We start from the raw sequence: 22,075 nt of genomic DNA on the forward strand, positions 1-22,075 counted from the left end.
ACCATGCCAACTGGAGGTGTGGGGGAAGGACAACAAACTAAATCTATGGCTCTCGTAAAGAGGATCGGACGTTAAAAGAATCTTTCACCTGCCAGAGAACAGGCGGCCACGGTTATCAAAAGGTTGCTCCCAAATCTTGGCAATAATAAAACAGCGATCAATGGCAAGCCTTCTCATGCAAGGTTCGTAACGTTATTACTGCTAATCAATGCAGAGTGGGAAATGTTACTGAACATTGAAAAAAACATTATTCACAAGTAATTTCTAATTTTTTTAATTTTCAAAACCTCACCGCCAAGGCCCCCGAGGCTGCCCACGCTGCTGTGCCTGTGCGGTTCGCGCGCCGTCAGGACCCCCCCGGGGCATCCATCGCTGTCCTCCCCCGCTGCCCGCGAGTGCCTGCTCGGCCGTCGCTTCAAGGACCCGCGGGCGTCCGTGGCGCCCGCCGCGGGTCGCCCGCCGGCCTGCAGCGCCACGCTGCCCAAGTCGTCCAGAGAGCGCCTGTCAAACCTGTGCGCGAAGACCCCATCGCGGGCGTCCCTGCTGTTCTCGCTCGCGTGCCTGTGCTTGGGTTGCGACGCCGGCGTCATCAGCACCAGCGAGGCGTCTATGGACCTCCTGGCTGTGGACGGCCGTCTGCCCAGTGTATGGATCGCAAAGACCCCCTCGCGGCCGTCCTTCCCTTTCTCGCGTCGGAATTTTTCCGCCATTGTCGACGTCGTCACCGTCGTCGTCACCGTCGCCACTACCGTCGTTAACGCCGACGTCGTCGCCGCCGCCGCCGACGACGCCGACGTGGTCGTCGACTTCGCCGTCGAAGCGGCCGGATCCTCCGAGTCCACGCGGGCATCCGCGGCTCGCCCGTCCGTTACATCCGTCGACAGTTGGAGCACGTCCCGGGATCCTTGGATGCCCCATGCTAACGCGGGGGTCTTCACGACGTCCACTGGGTGGGCGGGGACCGCTACAACGGGGACAGTCATCCCGTTGCCCGTCGCCACGTGCCTGATTTTCTGCTGCTGCTGCTGCTTTCTGGGTCCTCCTCCCGTGATGATGGGCTCCACAGGGCCCCGCCCCTCCACCGCCCGCTGCGGCAGGACCCCGAGCGAGGCGTCCTTGGCTTTTCCGCGCGCGTGCCTGAATTTCTGTATCGCGAGCAACCCACGCGAGTCCAGCAGGCGCTTCATGGACGGGTGGCGGACCACGCCGGGGCGCTTCTCGACCACCTGTTGCCCCGTCAGGACCCCCCCTCCTCCTCCTCCTCCTGCCACCGTTACCGCGGCAGGGGGGGAGTCGACCGCGACGCGCCGGAGCGGCGGCTGCCGCGGGATCCCGTCCAGGGAGCGCCGGTCCCGGTGCGTCGGCGGCAGCGGCGTGGTGCCGGGGTCCACGGACCGGCGGAAAGACGACGGCTGCCGCAGGAGCCCGGAGGCGTCCGCGGTGCCGTGCCGGATGGATTTTCCGTTGAGCATGGTGGCCAGTGCGAGCGTGTGAGGCATAGTTCCGTCCTGCTGGAAAGGGGCGAGATCGTTAGTGCCGAGACTTTTGCATTGGCATCATTGTCGTCGTCGTCGTCATCGACATCGTTCATCCCAGGCGCTTAATCGGCTACTCAGTGAGCCACTCACCCAGCCAATCACCACCCATCAAACCACTCACCCACACCTATCCAATAATTTTCTCACCCAGATCATGCATTCACCAATCCACCTATCCGGGTACCCACCACTCAACACCACCACCAACATCATACCAATTACATCCATCAGCACTACCAACACCATACCAATAAACAATAATTGCACTACCAGGAGCACCCTACCAACAGCACCATCACTAACACCGCCAACATCAACAATTTGGCAACGTACGGTGTGAAAGAAGTTCAACATACATACGTAAACCTTGACACAATGAGCAGCACCCCTCACCACCAACACTGCACAACCGTCGTGACACACCAACACGGCAACAATCACCACCACCGACACATTCACCAGAACCACACCAACAGCATCGCAACAGCCCAACCAATAAATAACAGCTCCACCACCACCACCACCAGCAGCATCCCCACCACCACCGCCCCTTGTTAATGTTCCCATTTGATTCTGTGTGACCAGGGTAAGAACTAGAGACCAGGATAGGAGTTCCATTTGATAAGAATGATAGTGAGTATGTGAATGGGTGGGTGAGTGAGATGGTGGGCAAGTGATTAAAAATTAGAGTCGGGTTGATTCTGTGTGACCAGGGTGAGAACTCATGACACCAAGACATGAGTCCCATTTGCAAGAGTATCCGAGGTCACCACAAAGACAAACGCAAAAAAAAGTCACAGCTATGAAGCAAAGAGAAATCGGTGCAAAGACTAAAAACATGACTGGTGAGTTTATGATTGCGTACGTGTGTGTGCGTGCGAGTGTGTGTGTGAGTCAGGTGGTGCATCAGCCAGTCATCTCAGTCAGTCAACCCATGGCACCTGGGTCTGTCCCGTGGCCTCCTACCAGAGGGCCTTCTGACACGTCACGCGGTCTCAAAATGCACCTGGCCTGATAAAAGCGACGTGGTGACATCACCGCCACTTAGTGGTGAAGGACGGTTGTTGTTGTTTTTAATGTGTCACGATCTCCACTGCAAATGCAATGCACAGATAATGTGCGCACTGTTGTTGACAAGCGCGAGTGGAGTTGTGTGGGCGTGTGTGCAGATGTGTGGGTTGTCGCGGGTGTGTGCAAAACGCGTGTGTTGATAGGCATGTCTAAGTTGGCATGTGGTGGATGCGTGCGTGTTGTGGTTGGCGCGTGTGTAAGTTGAAGTGTGTGCGTATGTGGATACGGGTGTCTTCGTATTGTCATGGGCAGGTGTACACATGTATGTATGTATGTATGCGTGTGGATGTTATCGTGCATGTGTGTGCGCTGTGGTGTGCATGTCGTGTTTTGGTAGATGTGTGTGTGGATGTGTGTGTGTGTATGTGGATGTGTGTGTGTATGTGTTGGGTGTGTTTTCAATTGGCTATGAGGCACAAGTCACGCACGGCTATTGTGCTTACAGACAATTACCTGCACGCACTGGAGAATAACAAGCGTAATGCGCGCTTGTTAGTCAGCGTGCAGTTATGTTTGTGTCAGTATCCACGTGTACTGTTTGTGCGCACACACACACACATGCGCACACACACACAAAGATCCCCCGTGCAGCCTACACAAGGCTGTTGGGGCAAGTGGTGTTATCGAAAAACCTCTTAAGGCTGCCACGGAGTGGTGTGGCCAGCACCACGCCAGGCTGCCTTTGTCTTCCTGCTGATATTAACACACATTTGTACACACAACCGAAAATCCTTTTGTAAAGAAAAAGACACACACACACGCATACATATGTACACACATACATACACATCTAGACACACACACATATTCACGTGTATCCATATGCACTGATAAATATACACGCTCGCACATACACAGAGTCATACAGATGCACACACTCGCAAGCTCACATAACACGGACAAACACACACTTGTACAGTCACACAAACTAACACACATGCACACACACGGACACATGCACACACTCGCCCACATGAACAACCGACGCGGGCGCATGCCCACACTGAGGAATTCCTGCGATTACAAGTGTGCGGGAATATTCAACAAACAGCCCACAAGTTCCACCTAAGAGATATTATTTGGGTTATGTCTCTGTTCCTGTAAGCAGATGCGACTCACGCCCACACACACCAGCATCAGCGGTATAGTTACGTATCACATCCATCATCATGGGCATCGACAGCTGCACCAGCATCCTCATCGGCAGGATTATCATGATCAAATGGATCATCATCAGCCAGCATCAGACCCATCAGGATCAGCAGCATCATCAGCATCGTCAGCATCATTATCATTAGCAGCAATGTAGAGTATTACAGATCTAGCGGAATCATCATCAGCACCACCATCAGCATTACCATCAGCAGCAGCAGGAATGAAGATTATTACACATCTATCAGAATCATCATCAGCAGCATTAACATCACCATCAGCGAACAAAAACTATGACACATTTAGCAGCATACTCACACACACATGTCAGTAGCAGCAGTTAAAAGTTGCACAACACAGTATCACCTGCACCACCGCCACCACCGCCAGCAGCACATTCCTACAGAATGAGGTGAGCGTGAGTGGACAGCGTGGGCAGAGACGGCGCCGCTACAGTCAACATTTCAACATCGCCGAGTGCCCCCTCGAGTGCTGTCAGTTGTCAAATCCTGAATGCAGCATCTCTGTCTCTCTCTCAGCTGCTGCCGCCGCTGCTGCTGCTGGGCACACTTCGGAATTCCAGTGAGAGCCGTCGTGGGTGACTGTGGCCGTTTGCGTGACACGCGACGCCCCCCCCCCCCGCGAGAGACTGCAAGGGGAAGAGCGCTCGGACAAGAGAAACAAAACCCCCCAACGAGCGGGAGAACGACGCCAACCGTCCACGTGATCGGGGAGAGCGAGCGTGGAGGGCGAGCGTGGAGGGCGAGCGTGGAGGGCGAGCGTGGAGGGCGAGCGTGGAGGGCGAGCGTGGAGGGCGAGCGTGGAGGGCGAGCGTGGAGGGCGAGCGTGGAGGGCGAGCGTGGAGGGCGAGCGTGGAGGGCGAGCGTGGAGGGCGAGCGTGGAGGGCGAGCGTGGAGGGCGAGCGTGGAGGGCGAGCGTGGAGAGCGAGCGTGGAGGGCGAGCGTGGAGGGCGAGCGTGGAGGGCGAGCGTGGAGGGCGAGCGTGGAGGGCGAGCGTGGAGGGCGAGCGTGGAGGGCGAGCGTGGAGGGCGAGCGTGGAGGGCGAGCGTGGAGGGCGAGCGTGGAGGGCGAGCGTGGAGGGCGAGCGTGGAGGGCGAGCGTGGAGGGCGAGCGTGGAGAGCGAGCGTGGAGGGCGAGCGTGGAGGGCGAGCGTGGAGGGCGAGCGTGGAGGGCGAGCGTGGAGGGCGAGCGTGGAGGGCGAGCGTGGAGGGCGAGCGTGGAGGGCGAGCGTGGAGAGCGAGCGTGGAGAGTGAGCGTGGAGGGCTTGGAGCAGGACGCGTCGCCGCTGAGGCGAAGGGGGCGATCGGACGACGGTCGGGAATAACAACGAAGCGGCGGTCCGAGGGGGTGAAACGCGTCGCAGCGCTCGTCCACCGGTGGGAGACGGAGCGACGGTTACCAAATGGGGCAGGTTGTTTTTGTCTACAAGGGTGGACTGATGATTTCGTGTAAGGATTGCACAGTTGCTAAAACTGAATGAATATTATTTTTTTACCAGGTAAGGCCAACTCAGCTATGTAGTCCTGTTTCAGAAGTGACCGGCCACAAATGAAAGCTCAAGGAAGTGACTAATCATGATGTGGAAATGTATAGCAGCCAAATACTCTAAATGCACGTCGATTCTAAATGCGGACGGAAAAACCGGAGGACCCGGAGAAAAATACACGCAACCACGGGGAGAGTGAACACTCAAACGCTAAATATACAGGCGTCGGGGTTGGGATCGAACCCACAACCTCCTGTATACCTGGCGAGGTAGTGAACATTTCATCGCCGCGGTGCGACACACGTAGCGACGGAGAAATCACTCAAGCACGTTTGACCCGTCGATGCGACTCAGAGTAGACGATGGCCGTCGCGGCCTCACCGGGCGACGAATCCAGTCGGGAATCCCGCAGAGCGGCACGACTTCGTGTTACAGGACGGCCCGTGGAAGCGGATACCACAGAGCTATCTCCGAGATCCGTTCTCCGTCGATTGACACACTCGTCCACACAGAACGGCCCGCAGAAGAGGATATCACAAAACTATCTCCGAGTTTCCCTTCTTCAAGTGATGCTCTGGTTCACACAGAACGGCCCGCAGAAGCGGCTATCACAAAACTACCTGTGAGATTCTTACACGTTACGGTCTGGTCAATGGAGAACGACCGAAGAAAGCGGACACCACAGAGCTACCTCTTGAGATCCTGTCTTCCTTAAGCGACCTCTGCTCCACATACAGCAGCACTGACCCACACAACTTGCCACACTCAAAGATCTGGAATTTTGCAAAAAACTCAGTGCAGAACCAAGTTGGATGTGTGTACTGTGCCTTCATAAGTGCGCACTAACAGCACTTGCCCCAAGAGTCTGTTAAGGCTACACGGGGGTCTTTGTGATATAGGTGATCCAAAACTACGCAGCATTTGGAAGTGAGGGTGCGGGGTGGGGCTACGAGGGGGGGAGGTGAGTGGTGAGCGTGGGGGTGAGTGGTGTGGGGTAGGGTGGTGAGCGTGGGGGTGAGTGGTGTGGGGTAGGGTGGTGAGCGTGGGGGTGAGTGGTGTGGGGTAGGGTGGTGAGCGTGGGGGTGAGTGGTGTGGGGTAGGGTGGTGAGGAGGGAGAGTTCATTGTGAGCAATATTCAGCCGATCGTGTCTTAACTTGTGAGCTCACGCCTCAACCGACTCGCACACGCACACAAAGGTCCCCCCTGTAGCCCACACAGGCTGACGAGGCAAGTGCTGCAAGAGAGTAGCACCGACGGAGATCGTCGCGGCGCTGATGGTACTCATTTAACGCTGGGTCGACCTAGAGGAGGCACGCCTGGAACCGATACAGATATCACTCGTCACCGATCTCGACTGCGAGCCCGAATCGAGACTCGGGTTGCCGCCGGGTTCGTGGCGCAGCGCTACGCCACCGCTTCCCGGACGCACGCACGCACGCGTGCAGGTGTGATGGGACATTAACTATTCACCCCCAAGCACAGCTGTGCGCTTGCGTGCGTGAACACGTGCTTTATTTTTAACCGTGCAAACAACCCGTACGTGACAATGGGGCTTATTATTAATACATGCAACCGATTGTCTGCGTGAGGCTGGGGTAGATGGGAGAGGAGAGATGGGAGAGAGAGAGGGGAGAGAGGGTAGGAGGGGAGAGAGTGGGTGGGAGAGGCGAGATGGGGGAGAGAGGGTGGAAGAGGCGAGATGGGGGAGAGAGAGAGGGGAGAGTGGGTGGGAGAGGCGAGGAGGTGGGAGAGGAACTTGGAGATAAAGGATCAGCCATTGGGACGTAGAGACAGATGTCCCCAGCTGTCAAGACAGAACAAAAACAAGACGGAGACACCACCATCACCACCACAAAGATAAACAAAGATCCCCCGTATAACTGTAACAGACTGTTGGGACAAGTGCTGTTCATGGGCACCTATATGAAGGCCAGCATGGCACACTAGGGGGTGGGTGGGTGGACAACACCACGCCTGACCACAGACACTGCCATCACTACCACCATCACCACCACCACCACTACCTCCACTACCACCACCACCAACACTACCTCCACTACCACCACCACTACCAGCAGAGGGCAACACCACCATCGCCAAAGTAAATCGACCCCTAACTCCCACATTGACCCACTGTGTAGGCGATGAGCAGGGACGGGAGCTGAGTGAGCGCAATGTGAGGAGGAGTGTTGCTTCCGACTGGGAAAGGTCAGCAGAGAGAGAAGACTCGACTCACACCGAGACGCGAACTTCACCGCATCCCAAACGCACAGGGCGTGCATTGTGCGTGCATTGTGCGTGCGTGTGCGCGTGCGTGGGTGTCTGTCCCCAAAGCACAGGGCCGTACATTGTGCTTGCATGCAAGCACGTGTGAGGGCGCGTATTGGGGATGAGGGTGTATTGTGTGTGCAAGTGTGCGCGTGCGTGTACGCGTGCTTGTGTGAGTGTGTGTGTACGTGCGCGTGTGTATACGTGCGTGTGTGGGAGTGCGGGTGCATCGTTAAGATGTCTTGGAAGGAAGGGTTGAGAGTACCCACACTTTACCCCACCACACACGACATGCAGATCAACTCATCTGGGTTGAACCCCTTAAACTATGTTAGGGAGGTGGGGTGGGGGAGGGAGGTGGGGTGGGGGTGGGAGGTGGGGTGAGAGGTGGGGTGGGGGAGGGAGGTGCGGTGGGGGTGGGAGGTGGGGTGGGGGTGGGAGGTGGGGGGATCTAAGAATTCCCCCCCCACCGACCTCCATTGTCTCAGCTGCCACGCCGGGAGATGGGAGTGGAATCAGAATATTGATTAACAATGGAGGAATCCGATGAGCTATGAAGCTATTTTTCACACGCCACAACAATACAAACACACGACAGCAGTGCAAAGCATAGGGCAAGGTAGGCAAATCACAATAAAAATATACAAATAAAACTAAAACACATTTTTTTTTACCAGGCAAAGCCCAACGAGCCATTAGCTTCTTTTTCAAAAGCGACCTGACCACAAATGACAGTTCAAACGAAGCGGCTTATCGCGTGGAAATTTCTCGGAGCCAAATACTCTCAGTAATCGAATACGAACCGGCGAACTCGGGATGGGCAAGTCCGGTCAGTGTTCTGCTGACCATGATCACACCACAGTGGCCGCGTGGCTCAGTTACCATCACTCGATATGACGTGTGGGTAATAGGCGCGTTGCTCGCTCACAGCACTATTGCCAACAGTCTGCTCAGGCTACACGGGGGGGGGGGGGGGTTTGTGTTTTTGTGCCGTGGGCGCGGCTGTCTGTTCGCACACACCGCGCCTGTCGGAACTTCCCCGATTACTCCATCTCCCGTGCGGGAAACCACGGTCCAAATGTCAACACCGCCACCACCACTACCACCAACACTGCCACCACCACCACCACCGACGTAGCCAGCACCACCAACACCGCCACCACCATCACCACCAACACCGCCACCACCACCACCAACACAGCCGCCACCACCACCAACGTAGCCAGCACCACCACCGCCAACACCACCAACACCGCCACCGCCAACACCGCCAACACCGCCAACACCAACAACACCACCACCACCGCCACCACCACCACCACCAACGTAGCCAGCACCACCACCAACGTAGCCAGCACCACCACCAACACCGCCACCACCACCAACACCGCCACCACCACCACCAACGTACCAGCCCTACCCACCGCTTTGCATTACTCAGCCGCCGAATATTTTGTTTTTGTAGATCGCGACCAGACCTCGACGAGCGAGACACACCGAGACAAAAAAATAACAGCCACACCGCAGCCACCGCCACGTGTGTCTGTGTCCGAGTGTGTCTGAGTGTTTTGCTGAGTGGGTGTCTGAAGTGGGGAGCGGTGGTGCAGTAGTTAGCGCGCCGCGCTCAAGACTCAGCAGCCCGAGTTAGATTCCCGCTCACAGCCAACACCGATGACGAATACCTGAACAAATCCTGGGCCTCCTCTAGGTCGATTTAGCCTAAAATGAGGACCTGGTGTGTTGTGTAAACATCAGCATTGGGGAGACAAAAGTGGCCGAGCGTGGTGGATATCATCACCTCCTTGTGCAGCGTGCCAGCCTGCAAAGGTGCTAACTAACAGCAAATGCCCCATTCACCTGCTGCTCAAGGCGATACCGGGATAAACTAAATCACGACGTTTCGGAGGCAACACAAGCTTCCGTCTTCAGGTGGAACCGTCACAGCAAAACGACTGTATCAGTGACTTTACCGCAGTCACGAAAAGTTCAAATCTAGAATTCAATTGATAGTCATTTTGCTGTGACGGTTCCACCTGAAGACGGAAGCTTGTGTTGCCTCTGAAACGTCGTGATTTAATCGATTTGTTTTCTTTAACCTACGTGACTTTACCGAAAAAAACAAAAGGTATGGATGCTTGCGGTCACAAAAACTTCAAATCTAGAGTTGTACGGGGATATTGTCTTTGTTTTTAACTGTGTCTGTGCGTCTTTGCCTGCCTGTGACAAACAGATGTACAGGCATTCATACTCTTAGTTCTTTCGGTAAAGTCACGTAGGTAAAAAATGAAATTAAGATCAATTAAAAAAATTAAACAATCTTAATTTCATTTTTTACCTACGTGACTTTACCGAAAGAACTAAGAGTATGAATCCTTGCAGTCAAGAAAGCTTCAAATCTAGAAAGATGTACAGGCAGACAGGCAAGGGGGGCAGCCTGAGAGGCAGGTAGAGAAGGAGACAAGACAGAGAGACGGACTGAGAGATACATTGACGAGACAGGCGGGTAAGGAGACAAGACACGCTGGGAGGGAGCCAGGCAGTACCCCCCCCGCCCCCCGTTCACAGGTCCAAACAGAGAGATTGACCTCAGACACTGGGCCCTGTGACTCCACACTGACTCGCTCCCCTTCTCACCACTCCGCCAGTTGAATATCGCAAGCGCTCATTTGCATCGACGCGATGACAGAGGCGCGGCACAGAAGATAACGAAATCAAACACCTCCACGCGCCCAACGCGGCACGGCATGGTTGGCAGTTTGAGCGCGTGGAGGCTCACGCGGTTCGAGCCCACGAGGGCCACCCTGGTTAATACCGTGGTGCATACCGATCCTAATAATAGTAAAACTGCCGCAGTGGCCGTTCAGAGATGCCGTGCCGTTGTTTTTTCGCAGGACTAGGACACCGTGTGCCAGCGTCACAGCCCAAGTTTGGCTAAACGTGAAAGATTACACCGATAAGTCACTCAATTGGGATCACACGCAAACGCACGCATGCAGCAGGAGCAGCAATCATCGCCCGACCGCGACTGTGAAACTACCGCAGGCCGCATGTATGAGACTCGGCAGCGCCTTCCTTCGTGATGATCAGCCTGTGCTATGGCAATGATAGCGCCGATTTCCTTGTATCTCCATATATATAAAAGGCAAAGTTGTGATTATGTGTGTCTGTTCAAAATGTTTAGTGTACTTCCTGACATGCAACAAACTTGAAATTTTCCATGTAGGTACTTTTCAGACAGTACACCATGCACAAATTATAAAAATACACTTTTCTTTTTGGGGGAGGGGGGGAGCTCAATAATGCATATATTTTTTGCACGGCAAGTCAGCTGTGATGTCAAATCTGTCATGTGACCCGCGCATGTGGAAGAGTAACGCATTGTAGTGTCGTGGTTAGCGCCCCGCGCCACTACCCGGCGACCCGAGTTCGATTCCCGCTCACGGCCACCGCCGGTGACGATTATTTTAACCGGTCCTGGGCCTCCCCTAGGTCGACTCAGCCTCAAACGAGTAACTGCTGTGGTGTGTGAACATCGCCACTGGGGAGACAAAGGCGGCCGGGCGTGGTGAATCCAAGTCCCGGGCGAAGCCGTGTAGTACAGCTAGTTAAGTTATAAAATACGTTATCTGCATGTGCAAGTGTGTAAACATGTAGGGAGCACAGGTGGTGCAACTGCTGGTTAGTCAGGAAAGTCACGGCACCTGGGTCCGTGCCGTGATCTCCAACCAGCAGCGAAACGTGATAGCCTCAAAGTACACCTAGCCTGGCACAAGCACTGTGGTGACGTTACCGTCACTTAGTGGAAAATATTGGCTGAATGAGAAAGTGCATACGAGTGGGGAGCGGTGGTGCAGCGGTTAGCGCGCTGCGCTATGAACGCTGCCACCAGAGTCCGATTCCCACGCACGGCCAATAACACTGGCGATTATCTGACCCGGTCCTGTGCCTCCCCTAGGTAGACTTGGCCTTAAATGAGTACCTCGTGCGGCATATATAAAAGAGCACTGGGGAGCCAAAGGCCACTGGGCGTGGTGCTGGCCACCCACCACCTTGTGTGCCGTGCCTGGGTGAATTGGTGCTGCTTGCTTACAGCACTTGCCCCAAGGCTACACAGGGCATCTTAGTCCGTCTCTATGTGCCCCTGATCGTGGCACAACTTCACACCGGAGTCCCACGCGTGTGGGATTATCTTAAACTATTTTAAAACTATTTTTTATTTCACCAGGTAAGGCCCACAGCTCTTTTCAGAAGCAACATGGCTATAACAAATGATAGCTCAACACAAATCTGGAAATGTGTACACAAACCAAATACTCAAAATGCATTATGTTGATTCTAAATATGGAGATAGAAAAACCGGAGGTCCGTGTGAAAAATCCACGCGGCCACGGGGAGAGAGAGAGAGAGACACGCAGACTCCAAATGTACAGCGGGTGTTATGGTCGGGATCAAACTCACGACCTCGTGTATACCAGGCGAGGTAGTTAACATCTCGCCACGAGAGTAATGGTGACCCCCGCGCGTTCGAGGCGGAAGGGCACTTGGGATGCCACCTGTACTGTCAAAGGGAACCGGGCTGGGGTCAAAGGGCACTGGGCCAACCCCCCTCCCCCCCCCAGGCGGTGGGGGGAGGGTGTGGCAGGGCTACGGTTTAAAGGTCGGAGCTGTTTGCGTCATTGAGTAGGAATGAGACGAGAAGACAGCAAACTATAATAATACATCGCTGGATGTGACGCATGCACACAGACACACACACACGACAATGGGGAGGCAAATGTGACAGGGTGTGGTTCTGGACACATCGCCCCCCCTTCCACCTGCCTTGTGTGCAGTGCCAGCCTTCGTAGGTGCGAACGGCACTTGCTCTAACGACCTGTGTAGGTTACACTTTGGGGGATCTTTGTCTGCGTGATTGCTCTACGGAAGTTTGCGTCATGAAGTTAGAACACGCGGGCACGCAAGATAACGCGCGAAGATACCGCGGGCGGAGATGGAGAAGGCACGCACACACACCGCGCCCAGCCACCTTTACACGCCGTACCAGCCACACACCAACACACACACGTGCTCTCATAGCCACACACAAAAACACAACACACACGCTGTCTTTCACTGACAATCTCACACACACACAAACGCAGACAAAAACCACTCACACTGATGCGCACACACAACAACAACAGCCTCCATTCACCACTAAGTGATGGTGACCTCACCATAGTGCTTGTGCCAGGCTCGGTGCACTCACACTCTCACAACAACAACCACCACCTTTCGCCACTATCTGGCGGTGACATCACCAAGGCGCTCGTGCCAGGCTATGTGCACTTTAAGGCCACGTGAAGTGTGGAACGCCCGCTGGCAGGAGGTCATGGGACAGACCCAGGTGCCATGGGTTGACCGACTCTCTCGTACACTCTCACACACACTGTCACTCTCACTCACTCTCTCACATGCTCGTCCACACTCTGAAATGCTTGACCACACTCACTTTCACAGGCTCTCACACACACAGACAGGCAGGTGCGGGCCATGCCTGTGTTCCACCACTCAGGTGCAAGCTGATTTTGTTTAGCCAAGGTAAGAATTCAAGAGACCATGATGGGGTCTCACCTCCAACAAAGCTGAGCCGGGTGTAAACAAAATAACAGACGGCAAAAACACGAGAAAATCAAGTGCGGCAACGAAGCCGAACAGAAAACGTGACGAAAGCCACCGCGTCGTCACGTGAGAAATCCGAATCATAGCAAGAGACTCACCGGCACCATGCCACAGTCGCACACATGTGTCTCACGGCTCGCTTCCTCTGGGGTGCATGCTCGGCTGGCTGGCTGGCGGCGGCGGTGGTACTGGGCAGACACGGTCAGGCAGGTGAGTCTCACCTGTGGGAAGGGGGGAGGGGCCAGGGCACACACGGGGACGTTTCATTGCAGAATCTTCGCGGCTGCGGCGGCAGGAGGGGCGAGGTTTATGAAACCCGTTTCCCCAGACTGTGTGTGAGTGATGGACGCGGAACTAGTCGTGTGTGTCCGTGCGTCTGTGCACGTGTGTATCTGTGTTTTTGTCCGGTTAGAAACATTCAGGCTGGCCTTACCTACCATCCATTCTGCATTAAACCAGACTGAGTTACAGTGCGAGGAGCTCACAGATCCTTGAAAGATCTGGACACAGCCCAACACTAAGCTCCTCAGGCAGGCGAGGCTGTATTGGCTGGGCTACATAGCCGTATGCACAGCCACCGCATGCCCAGGCAACTTCTATTTGGCTGGATAGCGGGGGCTAAACGGGCATGGCATGGGGTTGGAGAAAAGATGGAATGATGCAGTACAAAAGGACGTAGAGCTGAGTGGACTGGCTGATGACTGGTACCAGCGGTTTCAAAGTCAGCCTCTGTTGAAGGAGGCTTGTGAAGGACGCTATGGGGCACAGTTGGTGTGAGTCGCCCTCCAGCATGAGAGGAGGACAGAGGAGTGACGCTCACAACAATGCGCCAAGTGCCAGGCAGCTAAAATAGAGTGTGGTGGCGCAGTGGGGGGACACAGGTGGTGCATCTGTCAGTTATCTCAGCCAGTCAACCCTTGGCACCTGGGTCTGTTCCGTGACCTCCTGCCAGCAGCGAACCTTTATGATGCTTCACGTGGCCTCAACGTGCACATAGCCAGGCCACAAGCGCCGTTAGTTGTTGTTGTTGTGTAACTTAGTGGCGAATGGTTCGTGCGCTGCGCTACGAACCCGGCCACGAGCGTTCCATTGACGCTCACAGCCAAAGCCAATGACGATTATCTGAACTGGTCATGGCCCGCCCCTAGGTCGACTCAGCCTTCAATGAGTACCTGGTGCGGTGTGTAAACATCGCCACTGGGGAGACAAAGGCGGTCTGGCGTGGCGCTGGCTACCCACTCCATTGTGTGCTGTACCGGCCTTCATCTGTGCTCACTATCAGCGCTTGCCCCAACAGCCTCTCAAGGCTAAATGTTCAGATCTTTGTCTTTGTAGGTTCGTGAACCCAGCGGCACGAGTTCGAGTCTCGGTCACAGGGCAACATGGGCGACGGGCGAGTGATATCTGAACCGGTCCTGTGCCTCCCCCTAGGTTGACTTAGCATTAAATGAGCACCTGGTGCAATGTTTAAAAAAAAATTCGTTACCGGGGAGACAAAATGTGGCTTAAGTGAAGTATTGGCCACAACCGCACCCCCCACCACCACTCTCTTTGCACTGTGCCAACCACAATAGGTGGCTGCTTAACAGCACTTGCCCCGAATGGTTTGTATGTCTCTATGGGGTACCTTTGTCTCGTGTGAGTGGAGAGGCCCTGGGGGTTTGTGTTGACACTGGGGGGGTTCGTCACGGGGATGCGAGTGGGAATCTGTGACGTGTACAGCTGTCACACACATACACACATTCTCACACACGCACACAGAGGACAAACATTTACATGCACACATACATAGACAGTATTCACATACACACAACTAAACAATAAAGATCCCCCGTATAGCCTTAACAGACTGTTGGGGCAAGTGCTGTTAATGAGCACCTATGAAGACCGGCATGGTACACAAAGGGGTAGGTGGCCAACACCACGCCTGACCGCCTTTGTCCCATCAGTGCCGATGTTTAGTCACCGCACTAGGAACTAATTTGAGGCCGAGTCTACCTAGCGGAGGCTCAGGACCAGTTCAAATGTTCGTCACGAGCGTGAATCGACACGCGCACAAAGTGACACGAAAAATTCAAACGCACACACACAAAAAAAAGACAAAGCTTTGAACAGACTGTTGGGGCACATTGGCAAGCACAGATGAAGGCCGGCATTGCACGCGAGGGGAGCAGCAAATAAGTGATCAGTACCGCTGTTCTTGTTGTTATCGCGAACAAGAAGAGGTGTTGCCAGTGATGTCGCGAGGCGCGGGGAGAGAATTAACGACGGAGCAGAGGATCCGGAGCAGGGGACCAGGAGACTCGACACATTTTTATTTTACCAGGTAGGACCCAATGAGCTAAATAGCTTTTTTCAGAAGCGACCTGGCCACAAATGACAGCCCAATCAAGTGGCATGTCACGTGGAAATTTACAGCAGCCAAATACTCTGAACGCGTGTTGTTGATTCTAAAGCGTGGAGGGAAAAAAGCAGAGGACCCGGAGAAAAATGCACGTGACCACGAGGAGAGCGAGGGACACGCAGACTCCAAATACACAGCAGCAGGCGTCAGGGTCGGGATCGAACCCACGAACCTCCTGTATACCAGGCGAGGTAGTTAACATCTCCAAGCCACCGTGATGATGATGAGAGAGAGAGACACGCAACCTCCAAATATACAGCAGCAGGCGTCAGGGTCGGGATCGAACCCACGACCTCCTGTATACCAGGCGAGGTAGTTAACATCTCCTAGCCACCGTGATGATGAGAGAAAGACACGCAAACTCCAAAAATACAGCAGCAGGCGTCAGGGTCGGGATCGAACCCACGAACTTCTTGCATACCGGGCGAGGTAGTTAACATTTCTCCACCGCAGAAAAATATGGTGAGATGAGGTTCGCGGTTCATGCCCCGTGGCCGTCCCGGTTAATACCGCGCAGCACAACGACGGCAACGGGGGGGGTCGCCCCACAAAATCCCACTTCCGTCGCGACGGCATTCAGATCTGGCGCGATTCAATCACGCGGGTCAGAGACGTTCGCGCTCGAGTTTGTTTGTTTACGATGCGCGACGCGCGGAGAAATGGGACCTTGGTGCTAACATCAGAGCAAGTCTGAGCGCAACGAGTTAAGGGTCCACTCTTCAAAGCCGAGACATGGACGTCTCGGGAGTTACCCACACTTTACCCCACACCACCTCTACCACACGTGGTGGCCTGCCCATCATAGACCTCGCGGGGGGTGGTTGAATCTATTTACACAGCATCTGCTGCTGCTGCTGGGGGAGGGAGGGGGACGAGCAGAGGAGGCGGGGGGGGGAGTTCGAGAAACTTGCTACGACCAGCGGCCTGTTTAGGGGCCATCCATTTAGTACGAAGGCAAAAATCTGTCAAAACTTGACCTCCCCCCTCCCTGTACGCACGCGGACTTTTTACACCCCCCCCCTCACCTGCGTATGTACGCTTGACGCACCCCCCACCCCCCGAATCCTATAGAACAGCCGATAATTAATTCACGAAGAACGTGTTAAGCAAACAGATAGTCCACGGCCGGCTGCATTAAAGAATTAAGTTGCGTTCCCTGGCCACTGATGTTGCTGAGCTGCGTGATAGCTGCAGTCAGGGTGGCATACAAGTGACACCTCTCCCACAGTCCCACTTCTCCCGGCAGGACTTGTTGTCTGACAGCTGAAGACACTGAACTGTGGCTCATTTGAAGGCCAATGGAGACAAATTATTATCGAGGCTTCACCCCCCTCCTCCCCCCGTTTCCTATGCGTACGTACATTGTCAGTAGACCCCCCCCATACGCAAGCGTACGCATTTGGGTCAACCCCCTCCCCCCTCCATGCGTACGTACTGAATGGATGGCCCCTTCGTGCACGCCTGGTGTTACTGGGATAAGATGTGAAAGCCTTCCCCGGTGTACAGGAGGTCGTGGGTTTAATTCACACCCCATTGCACCTATTGAAAATTTGGAGTTTGCATTTCTCTCTTTCCCCGTGGCCGCGTGGATTTTTCTCCGGGTCCTCCGGTTTCTTCCCCTCGACGTTAAAGGATCAACCACAACGCGTTCAGAGTATGTTGGCCGCTAGAATATTCCAGAAGTTAAGCCACTTCTTTGAACTATTAGTCTTCAAAAGAGCTTCACAGCTCAATGGGCCCTCGCATGGTGAAATAAAAAAATGTTTTAAGTTTCGTTTCAATGTCGCTGTCATTCTCTACAAATGTTCACGTATCCGACCTCGTCACGTAAACCCCTCCGCCACCACCGTGCCCCCGTAGAGTCCGACTGACCCCCGTGTACACGAGATGGGTCTCCGCGTGTCGGTCCATTTCACACTGCGGTGCACTAAATGTGACGGGTTGCCCTGGGAACTCTCTGGGATTTCTCGAAGCGCGTGGTGTTGTGCTGTTGCAGCCTCGGTGCAGTGCTCTTGTTGTCGTGCTATTGTGTTTCTCCATTGATGGCGATGATGGCGATGGTGATGTGGGGAGCGGTGGTGGTGGTGGTGGTGATGTGGGGAGCGGTTAGAGCAGCACTGCGCTACAAACCCGGCCACCCGAGTTCGATTCCCACTCATGGCCAACCCCAGTGGCAATTATCTGAACCGGTCCTGGGCCTCCTTCCCTAGGTCGACTCAGCCTCAGATGAGTACCTGGTGCGGTGTGTAAACAACGCCACTGGGGAGACAAAGGCGGTCGAGCGTGGTGCTGGCCACCCACCCTCTCGTGTATCGTGCCGGCCTTCATAGGTGCTCACTAACTGCACTTTGCCCCGACAGTCTGTTAAAGCTATACGGGGATCTTTGTCTTTGGTGATGGTGGTGATGGTGGTGATGGTGGTGGTCATGGAGCACAGGTGGTAACATCGGCCAATAATCCGAGTCAGTCAACCCACGGCACCTGGGTCTGCTCCGTGACCTTCGGACACTTCACGTGGTCTCAAGGTGCACCTAGCCTGGCACAAGCACCGTGGTGACGTCACCACCACTTAGTGGCTGTTGTTGTTGTTGGTGGTGCCTGTGGTGGTGTTGGTGGTCGTGGGGAGCAATAGTGTAGCGGTTAGCGCGCTGCGCTATGAACCCGGCGACACGGCTTCGATTCCCGCTCACGGCCAACACCAGTGACGATTATCTGAACCGGTCCCGGGCCTCCCCTAGGTCGACTCAGCCTCAAATGAGTACCTGGTGCGGTGTATAAACATTGTGTGCCACTAGGGAGACAAAGGCGGTCGGGCGTGGTGCTGGCCACCCACCCCCTCGTGTACCGTTCCGGCCTTCATAGGTGCTCGCTAACAGCACTTGCCCCTACAGTCTGTTAAGGCTATATGGGGGAGCTTTATCTTTGGTGTTGGTGGTGAAGTTAACGGTGGCGGTTGGTGGTGGTGAAGAGTTAATCGCAAACTTTTGGGAACCTCCTTTGGGAACCTCCTTTGGGAGACAGCTTTGGGAAAGCCCTTTGACCTGCGTGGCTGTGGCCGAGATCCTCTGTGCCGAGATCCTCAGCGACATGAATATCGCCCCCGTCTCTGACCGTCTGGACAAGCGTTATCGCGACCCCCCCCACACCGTTACACACACACACAAGCACTTAACAACAACAACGCCGACACACCGTGCTTGTTTTCGCACTCATGTCTCGAGAGCCTGCCAGGGCAACGTGGAATTTTCATCATCATCAGCAGCAGCAACAGCACAGCAGCAGCAGTGTCTCAGGACGATGTTGTGACGTTATACAATCGTGGTTACCCACACTGTGCCCCACCACTGTGCACTGGGCAGGGTCGCTGCGCTGGTGGTGATTGGTGGTGTAATTGGGTGGTGGTGGTGATTGGTGGTGTAATTGGGTGGTGGTGGTGATTGGTGGTGTCATTGGGTGGTGGTGATTGGTGGTGTAATTGGGTGGTGGTGATTGGTGGTGTAATTGGGTGGTGGTGATTGGTGGTGTAATTGGGTGGTGGTGATTGGTGGTGTAATTGGGTGGTGGTGGTGATTGGTGGTGTAATTGGGTGGTGGTGATTGGTGGTGTAATTGGGTGGTGGTGGTGATTGCCCCCATCATGTGGATGAGTCACCTTAACATGGGGCGCAGCAGCAGCAGAGAATCGAGTGCATAAACACACTCACACACACAAAGATCCCCCGTACAGCCTTCACAGACTGTAGGGGCAAGTGCTGTTTGTGAGCACCTACCAAGGCCGGCACGGCACACGAGGGGGTGGGTGGCCAGCACCACGCCCGGTCGCCTTTGCCTCCCCAGTGGCGATGTTTACACACCGCACCAGGTACTCATTTCAGGCTGAGTCGACCTAAGGGAGGCCCAGGACCAGTTCAGATGATCGTCACTGGTATTGGCCGTGGGTAGCGATCGAACTCACGGCGCAGCGCACTATCCGCTACACTACCGCTCCCCACACCACTGTAGAAACACAATACAGTGTGCACAGTGCATGTACACACTGTATATCTACACACAATACAGTGCACATGTACAAAGCGCACACACACCATACAATGCACACACGTTGCACACAAGCAGAACAGTTTATACAAAGCAGTATAGTACATCGTGTGGTGTGTATGTACACATACAGTACGGCGTGCAGTGTATATACACACAGGCCACATCACACAGTCCACTTACACATGACGTGAAACACAGTACAGATGCACACAGTACATGTACTGTGCACACTGCATGACATAGCATCAGAATATGTAAAATACACACACACACGTGTAAATACACGCCCACACACAGACCCCCAAGACACATGCACAACACAAACGCGTAAACTAACACGAAGATCCCCCCTGAAAAGACTGTCTCCCCAGTTGTGATGGCTTTTTGACACAGAACCAGCGGACTCATTTGAGGCTGAGTCGACCTCGTGGAGGCCCAGGACTAATTTAGGGAATGTGTCACTGGTGGTGTTGGTCGTGAGCTGGAATGAAACTCGGGTGGCTGGGTTCGTATCGCTGGCGTGCTAACCTCTACAACTACCGCTCCCCCTACCTAACACAACACATACATACACACGTGTACACACACACACGTGTAAACACACACATATACTCACCACACACACATACTCACCACACTCTCGTGTAAACACACACACACTCACTATACACACTCACCACACACACACACACCACACTCACCACATACTCACCACACACACACTTACCACAAGTGTAAACACACACATACTCACCACACACACACGTCTAAATACACACACACACACCACACACACGCTCACCACACACACATACACACTAACCACACACACATACACACTCACCACACACATACTCACTCACCACACACACACGTGTAAACACACACATACTCTCCACACACACACACTCACCACACACTCACCACACACACACACTCACCACACACACACTCACGTGTAAACACACACACTCACCACACACACACACCACAGACATTCACCACACACACACACACACACCACAGACATTCACCACACACACACACACACCACAGACACACACGTGTAAACACACACACACACCACAAACACATACATACTCACCACACACACCACACACACACTCACCACACACACACTCACAACACACACACCACAGACACTCACCTCACACACACCACAGACACTCACCACACACACAGCACAGACACTCACCACACACACACCACAGACACTCACCACACACACTCACCACACACACACCACAGACACTCACCACACACACACCACAGACACTCACCACACACACACCACAGACACTCACCACACACACACTCACCACACACACACTCACCACACACACACTCACCACACACACACCACACATACATACTCACCACACACACACGTGTAAACACACACACACAGGCACAAGCAGGTGGCTAGTGCTAAATCAGTGTGTACGCTGCAGTCGGCCATTATGTACCTGTGACACTGCCACACGCGCCCACACGTTCCCAATCGACCCCGACACACGCTCGCAGCAGACACACGCGTACAAGTGCGCCGAACAAGTGCAGATCGCCCTTGGGAACAGGAGGGGCACCTCCGCAGAACAAAAAACCCAACTCGGAACATAAATCGGATCGCGTGTTGGATTTGTTGAAAATGTTTTTTTTTAAACTCCGAACAGATTTTAATTGCGAACCCATAGCCCTCGCTCCTGTCCTTCACCTCAACGCAAACGTACCTTGACATCGGAAGCTTCCTTAAGGATGCGGCCAGGACATTATCTCGTCCTGCTCATCGCGAACCAAGCGGAGCTGTCGCGAACAGTGGCGGACGAACCTTGTGGGAGGGAGATACGGAACGGATCGAGACGCACGGACGAGCACATTAGCGACGCGTGGAGAGGGGGGGGGGAAGAAGTGGGTTCGATTACCCCCTAGTTCCTGTCAAGAGTGGTACGCTCTGGGCTGTACCATTTAGTTGCTTAGAGGGGGGTGTTTGTAAGATGATGTATTCCAGATTCCTCCAATTGTCGAATTGTGAGTGGTCAGGAGGGGTTATGGTTCGGGGTGTATCTGTTTTAATGTTCAGTGAGGGAGTGTAGGTGCACTGGATGCTCATTTATACAGTCGAGAAGTGGGGGCGGGGGAGGAGGGAACTCTGTAACTCCCCAGTGATTCTCAATAGTGGTATGGCCCAGTTTTAACCATTCTCATAGCGGAGTCCGCGGGCGAACCCAGATTTCAGAAACATTACCCCTGTGAGATGTCAAGAGTGGTACAGTCCGGGCTGGACCATTAATGCAATAGTAGGGATGAATACAGTATAAGGGATCTTTCCATTGTACAGTATAGATACCCCTATGTATAACCACAATTGGTATTGTCCGGGCTGTACCATTAAGGTAGCTTCATAAATGAGATG

General features: G+C 54.2%; 1 protein-coding gene across 3 annotated transcripts in view; it reads right to left on the reverse strand.

Annotated features, from left to right (window-relative positions):
- Window positions 1-21,519, reverse strand: part of LOC144942384 (ras-GEF domain-containing family member 1B-like) — a 35,331-nt gene extending 13,812 nt beyond the window's left edge. Inside the window, exons 1-4 of one of the 3 annotated variants that reach the window (XM_078869218.1) lie at window positions 21,393-21,519; window positions 19,371-19,486; window positions 13,296-13,418; window positions 293-1,511 (exon numbers count right to left, since the gene is read on the reverse strand). In XM_078869218.1, the coding sequence (XP_078725344.1) occupies window positions 293-1,511; window positions 13,296-13,304 (1,228 nt within the window). In that variant the 5' untranslated portion in view covers window positions 13,305-13,418; window positions 19,371-19,486; window positions 21,393-21,519. The remainder of the gene's footprint in view (window positions 1-292; window positions 1,512-13,295; window positions 13,419-19,370; window positions 19,487-21,392) is intronic. The other 2 variants (XM_078869219.1, XM_078869217.1) reach the window with 2 other exon arrangements.
- Window positions 21,520-22,075: the final 556 nt, after the last annotated feature.

This window comes from Lampetra fluviatilis, chromosome 27 (assembly GCF_964198595.1).
Source record: "Lampetra fluviatilis chromosome 27, kcLamFluv1.1, whole genome shotgun sequence".
NCBI lineage: Eukaryota > Metazoa > Chordata > Hyperoartia > Petromyzontiformes > Petromyzontidae > Lampetra > Lampetra fluviatilis.